This window comes from Rhinatrema bivittatum, chromosome 2 (genome assembly GCF_901001135.1).
Source record: "Rhinatrema bivittatum chromosome 2, aRhiBiv1.1, whole genome shotgun sequence".
Taxonomy (NCBI): domain Eukaryota; kingdom Metazoa; phylum Chordata; class Amphibia; order Gymnophiona; family Rhinatrematidae; genus Rhinatrema; species Rhinatrema bivittatum.
The window spans coordinates 767369247-767375860 of NC_042616.1; the positions used below are offsets into that span (position 1 = coordinate 767369247).

A 6614-nucleotide genomic window follows, 5' to 3' on the forward strand; every position below is an offset into this window, starting at 1 on the left:
GATTCATGTTAAATGGCTGTGCGGGCAGCAGTTCACAGTTCTTAGTTCTTCAGTCACAAAATACCGATTAGACCAAGGATACGGTTGCGACAGTGCAAACACAAAATCGCACCTAGGAAGTAGAATACCTAAACATGAATTTCCTAGTTTTACTCTTCTCTTCTTAATCATCACATAAAACTACAACCACTTTCAAGAATGTTTGCTTGATTCACTCTAGCAAACAGTGGTTACAAAAGTAAGTGCCAAAACCTTAACTGTAAGGCATCAAATCTGGAAGTTTTTTTTTTTTATTATTATAATAACAAATGCTCAAGTTTGTGATAAAATTAATATCTTTAGGGGGTCAAGCTTTCCATTAGTGTTTATTAAATCTGAAAAAAATATATCAAATACACTGTTTAAATTGAATTGTGCAATCAAAAAAGTGTGTAGATCTATGTGCATATTTTTTTTAAGTTACACATGGATAGAGAAATAATTTCAACTTGATTGTGTGTGTGTGAGATTTTCAGGCGGCCTCATTTCCCTGTCTGAGCTTCTGAAGCAGCTGTAGGATCAATATGCTGACTTCAAAAGGAATCAGTAATGGACTCAACCTGAAATATTTCTCTGACATTCTTCCCTCCACTGTTTCTCTCCCCCCCCCCTTCTCTTTTAAAGAAGAAAGTGAACACTTAAAAAAAAAAATGTATGCACAGAAGGACTAAAGGCGGGTTTGACTTCGAAGCCTTTTTTTGGAATAGCTTACTGCATATATTAAAAAGGAAAAAAGAAAAAAAATCTGGCCACAGGGGAGCTGCTCTCTCATCAACAAACTTTCAGCTCGGCAGAGCAAACATTCATTCATATTCACCAAGCATTCTTTGTTCTGCACCAGACAATGGAAGAGAAACATTCAATCAGAAAGTTTCTGTCAACAGGAAAACGATCTTAAAGGGGCCCCCCAATTCAAATCTTTGCTACCCACAGGATGAAGAACGCAGAGCAAGTCAGCCTGCCTGGCAGATTCAACTCACACTGGTGCATAATACCTTCAACCTGGCTCCTCCTCCAACAGGCAAATAAGGATTTACGAGTTTCTCTCCCACCCACCCCCTTCTACTGCACTAAAACGTCAAACTCCAGAGGCAACGCAGTGTACCAAAAGCAAGGATTAGGAAACCTGCAGCTCAGTTTAACATTTTTGAGGGGAAAAAAAAAACCCAAACAAATTTTATAAAAGAGGACTCAAAAATTACTGTCTATAATATCTATGTACAGGATCCATCAGGACGATGGCAGTCAAATCATACAAAGAAACAAACAAAAAAAAAAACCCAAAACCCATCACCAGTAGATTAATTTAATAAATACAATATGCATTCTTTTTTCATTGTGGGTGTCCAGATTTTCTCATGTGTAACAGCCTGCTATTTTGAAAAGATTATTCAGAGGTCCACACTATAATTCAAACTACTGAAGAGGGAACACCCATAAAGTGCCAAACCAGGAATTTTTTGCACAGCCTGTGCGTTACTGGTTACGGAAGGCTGCGAGAAACTAGATTATTCTTTACGGTTTTCGGCAACTACATCAAAACTTTGCAACAAAAAGCAAAAGGGGCACAAAAAAAAAAAAGTTAGACATTTTGGGAGGGGCGGAGACAGAGTTCTGCTAGCATGAGATGACATGGTCTTGGGAAAACCACGGGCAGGAAGAAATTATGTGCAAGGGCACCACACGAGGAAGGCTTTCGAGAACAGTTTGCTCCAACAAGCAGAAGCAGGTGCAGTCTACTGGCTAATAGTTAGGAGCCAGACTAGTGTTCAAAACGCTGCTTCTTTCACCTTGGGCAAGTTGCCACCTGTCCTCGTCTCAGATACCCACTAAGGAGGGCCATTTTGCAAATTCTTAAAAGGCAGGTAAAACACCTATTTACTCAAAATACTGTCCCCCATGCATGAGCAGTTAAATGTATCCAACTGCAACCAAAACCCTGCTGGGCATTTCCCTTTGAAAATGAGCTTGCTTGGCCTCTGGGTACTTGCAACCTCCACAGGGAGATTTAAAATTGCACTCACCCCTCCCCCCCCCCCTTTTTTTGGGGGGGGGGGGAAGAGAGGTAATTTACCTATATCTGTACGTAATTTATTGGACAGTGCCCTGGTTTAAGGTACTATATAAATGCCAAAATAAAAATGGGAGAAGGCACTTTGAGACAATCCCATGGCTTTTGGGTGGACCTTTTAGCTTTGCAAAATTTGAAGTATTACTACACATTTTCTTTTGCTTTGGCCTCTAGTCTGATGTCCCTAAGCCATGTAAATGGCTAAAGACATGGTCTGCTGATTTTATTCCCCACCCCCCAAGGCCAGTTCAGTATTATTCAGCTCTATCCTACACATACATTTTTGCTAACCTAGGAATTGTGCATTTTTACAACACAATAAACTGGATCCCCAAAATTATAGCCCACATGGGTCTTTGAGAAAGAGCATCAATAATCAGAGCCTAAATGAAAGGTATTGCTCTGTCATATGCATGTGCACGTCAGCATTTATTTTCAGTCAGGGCACATCAAGTTTAAATCACAACACAATATGATAGCAGATAAAAACCTACCAGGCCCAGCTAGTCTGCCCATTGCAGATCTGTGTGAGGGCCCTGCAGATTCCACTATGGGGTGTGCAGTCTGCCAGGGTCAGTGGGATGAAGTTGCAGTAGTTGGCTAGGAGATTGGGGAGGGACAGGTGCAGAGGCCATCTCAGCCTGTGGTTTTTGACAAGCTTTTTCAGCTACTGTAGGTTACAGTGAAAAAAAAAAAAGCCTAAACTATTTCATCTTCTATCGTGCCCCATCATGCTGCTGCAGCAGCAACAGTAGGAGACACTGCTCAAGCTTCAGCCAGTCGGGACCTGGGCTCCCTGCCACCCACTGGTGTCATTCCCACAATGGCAGGCCTGTTCCTCCCAGGATGCTAAATGGTACTGGATTGGACAGCATGTAGTGCCACATGCGGTCAACACATGAACAGAGCACTCTGGAGAAGAATAAATAACACACCCACCCCCCACACACACACAATGTAAATTGTAACTCACTACTAATGCAGGATGGGATAAGCCTGTGAACAACCACACACTGCAAATTAAATAGACAAAGTCTTCCAAAGAAGGTACAGATTAATTTACTCTAAACTGTGAAATGTTCACAACAGAACTAACTTTCAAAAATATTTGTAAGAAAATATTCATTTACAATAGTGAAGCAAAATAGATTTGTACAAAAATTTCAGGCTGCAATTATAAAACATCCACAGAAATCTACATTTGTGAACCAGGTCTGTCTGCTTCTGTGACTTATCAACTGCAAGCCTGCACTTTAAAGGACTCATACACTGAGCCTGGCTGTTATAATTAACTAGGCCAGCTAATGGGAGAAGACAAAGATATCAAGAGCAGCGTGACTGGGCCAGTCACACTGAGTCTCAGTTAACCTGATCAGATAATAGATACAGAAATGGACTGCACAATTTGAAGGACGATTTGCTTGTGCAGCATGTCTCACTGCATCATCACTGAAAACAATAAAAGTACTGTCAGAATGGCACTGCCAATAAAGATTTCAACACAGTGCAAAAGCCCTGAAGTCAGAATATGGGAGGGGAAAAAAAAGAAGCCACCATAAACAATGCATGAGCCTTCTGAGCCTTCAACCCTGCATTCCAAAATTAAGTATACAAATCATTTTTATTTGGACAAAACACACCACATGTGCAAATATGCAAATCTTGTAGTGAAACGGCCTCACAGCAGGATACTTCTTTCTACTCTTACCACCAGTAAATACACAAATTATTGAGAACTTACTTGGTTTCTGATTTTTTTCTACCCAGAAAAAAAGTAGTGGGTGTGACCATCATTACTCATTAGAAGTAGCTTCAGTTTACAGGATTAGGGGGGAGAGGGAGCAGTGTTTTTCTCTAAACTGCAGAAAGATTGCGGCTATGCCTCTTATCAGTTAAGGTTAGGCAGCTATAGAGAAAAGCATGCTCAGGATTGCACGGTTTTTAAAGTCTTCAGTTTTGTTTCTGAGCACCACATTTAGTACAACTCAGCCTGTTCAGATATTATAACCTTGACCAATTTCTGAAAGTGTAAGTTAACAGAGGGAATTTGATATACAAAACAGAACAGCCCGAGCCAGCTAGAAAAAACCAGCAAGGTACATTTGCCTCCATCCAATAAAACAAGTCAGTTCAAAAACAGGTCGTTTCTCTTAACAGTGTTGCTTTGGTAGAAAATATTGGCGAGGTATTTCCTCCCTCTTAAAATTGCTTAAGAAAATACTTAGAAACCTTTAAAGAGCTGCACTCTAGAAAAAACAAAAAACAGTTATACACACAGGAAAGGAAAATACCCTTTAAAGTGGTGGTGCTATGGTCCATGGGGAAAAAAATAAGTTCCATTCTTCATTTTTGAAGTTAAGGATTCCACATTTTCCATAACCATGAAACAGCTGAGGGGAAAAAAAAAAAAAAAAGAAGACGGGTGGAGGAAAGCAGAGTCTGTGTTCGTTTAAAATCCAGATTCCGCATCAAACCACAAGGATTTCGGAAGAAACCAGCAGCACTGGAGGAGTTAAACTCTAAGCAAAACTAATCAGCTTTCCTTTCACATGTGATTTGAATAAAACTGCACTGAAGCGGCCCAAAGGGCTTATAACAGCTCAATTTCGCAGCCTTCAGTTTTAATCCATCAGTTAGCATTGTGATCAGTCCTGGCTTCCCCCTCGGCATGCAGATGACTAGCGAGCTCCTGGATCACAGCCGCTCTCCCAGTCTGATCGTTCCGCCTTTTCTCCATAATCAAATCCTCCAGGCTCTGAAACTCCAGCGTGTGCGCCTTTTTCTCGGACAGCTGGATTTTCAGCCGATACGGCTGCTTGCCTATCCGGATCTCCCCTCCGATCTTAAACTCCCGCTTCCCGTACCGGCACCAGGCTGCAAAGCACTCTGAGTTCCTCCAGCTCAGCTCCTGCTCCTTGGCCCCCACCTGCTCCATGGCGTTCTGCACCACCATCTCGGGGCCCAGGGGCTTGTACCGATAGTGCTCGTTCACAATCCTGCCCCTCCTGCCCTGGCTGGCGTCCGTCAAGAAACTGTTCCTGACCTCCAGGCGGTGCAAGTGCACGACCTGGAAGTCGCCCACGTAGACGGCCCAGTGCGGGTACTGCCCCTGGGCCACGAACTCCACCAGGTCCCCCGCCTTGCAGCGGTTCAGCAAGTTCTCCGGCGAGTAGGTGGCGAGCGCGCCGCCCGGCCCGGGGCTCTTCTGGTAGATGCACTCGTCCCGGTAGTAGACCGAGCACTCCACCTCGTTGCCGGGATCGTAGTGCTGCTGCTGCTGCTGCTGCTCCTCCGCTCCCTTCCGGCCCGCCTCGCAGCCCGTGTCCTCCAGCTCGTCGTCGTCGGCCGAGAAGATGTACGAGACCCCGATCCTGGGGCCGTCGTCTTTATCCAGCCCCGTGGGGTCCGCGGTGGGCACTTCCTTGTAACTTAGGTGGGTCAGTTTCTCCACCTGGTTCCCCATCCCACTGCGAGCCAGCGAGGAAAGAGAGAGAGAAAGAAGAGAGTTTAACACTGAAAGAAAAAAATAAAATAAATAAAAGTGCAGCTTTTCCACCTGTTAGACACCGGGGGGAGGAGGGACAGACGCTAGGCGCATTGCAAGAGCTGCTGCCCTGGGACTCGGGAGCTTGGGCACGACTCTCTCTCTCTCCGCCAGAGCCATGGGGCGGGCACTGGTGCAGCGAAACCCAGCGCCTCTCCGTTGGCAGCCCCCCGGCTTTTAAATAAATAACGTCCGCTTTTTCACCCAAAAGACAGAAGCCCGCGCGCGCTAAAAACAGCTCAGAGAAAGTTGAAGGGTTTCACTCCTCCCCCCCCCCCCCCCCCCAGCTGCGGACAGAGAGGGAGAAGTTGGCACGTTCCGCCCAGGTGTGCGCTGCACCTGAGCCCGCGCGGGCGCTCTTACCCGGCTGCACGAGGCACTGCCCGCCACGCGGGCTCCTCACTTCCCGAAAGGCTCGGCCGGGTTAGGAGGGAAGCGGGGCCATGCCTCGTTCCCCGGCGCGAAGGCTCGCTACGGCAGAGCTGAGAGAGAGAGGACGGCTCCGGATTGTGGCTGCGGGCGCCCTCCCCAGTCGGCACGCAGCTCCCGGCATTTAAAGAGACAGTACCACTTTTTTTTTTTTTTCAGTCTCTCTCTCCGCCACAGCGGCGATGGTGGTAGTCGCACCACGCTGCAGGAAGAGTATATAAAGGCTCAGTTTGTCCTTAGGATCAATTGTCAGGTTATTTGTAGTAGAGAAACAGTCCTGCTGCGTACGAGTGGCTGCTTCTTGGCATGCTGAAGCCTTCGGCATGGGGGAGAAGTTAGGTACTTGCTCGGTCTGCAGCTTGCTTTTTTTTTTTCTTGTCCAAGACAAGAAAAAAACAGCTTGCAACAGCTTTTTACGAAGAACAGACTTAAGATCCCTCAATTGGGAATTTTTCTCAGGATCCTTAAGCCCTGAGACATTAACCATCTATTGCAATTGGGTGCCCTTTTGGCAGGAAGTTTAAAACTTTT

At 45.4% G+C, this 6614-nt stretch overlaps 1 protein-coding gene across 1 annotated transcript; it reads right to left on the bottom strand.

The window, feature by feature from the left end:
- Positions 1–4576: 4576 nt before the first annotated feature.
- On the bottom strand, positions 4577–6192 carry LOC115085704 (protein LRATD2-like). The gene is made up of 2 exons (XM_029592019.1): positions 6018–6192; positions 4577–5577 (listed from the first exon to the last, which is right to left on the bottom strand). Exon 2 carries the CDS (start codon positions 5571–5573, stop codon positions 4740–4742), a length of 834 nt encoding a protein of 277 aa, XP_029447879.1. The 5' UTR covers positions 5574–5577; positions 6018–6192; the 3' UTR covers positions 4577–4739.
- Between the last annotated feature and the right edge of the window lie 422 nt (positions 6193–6614).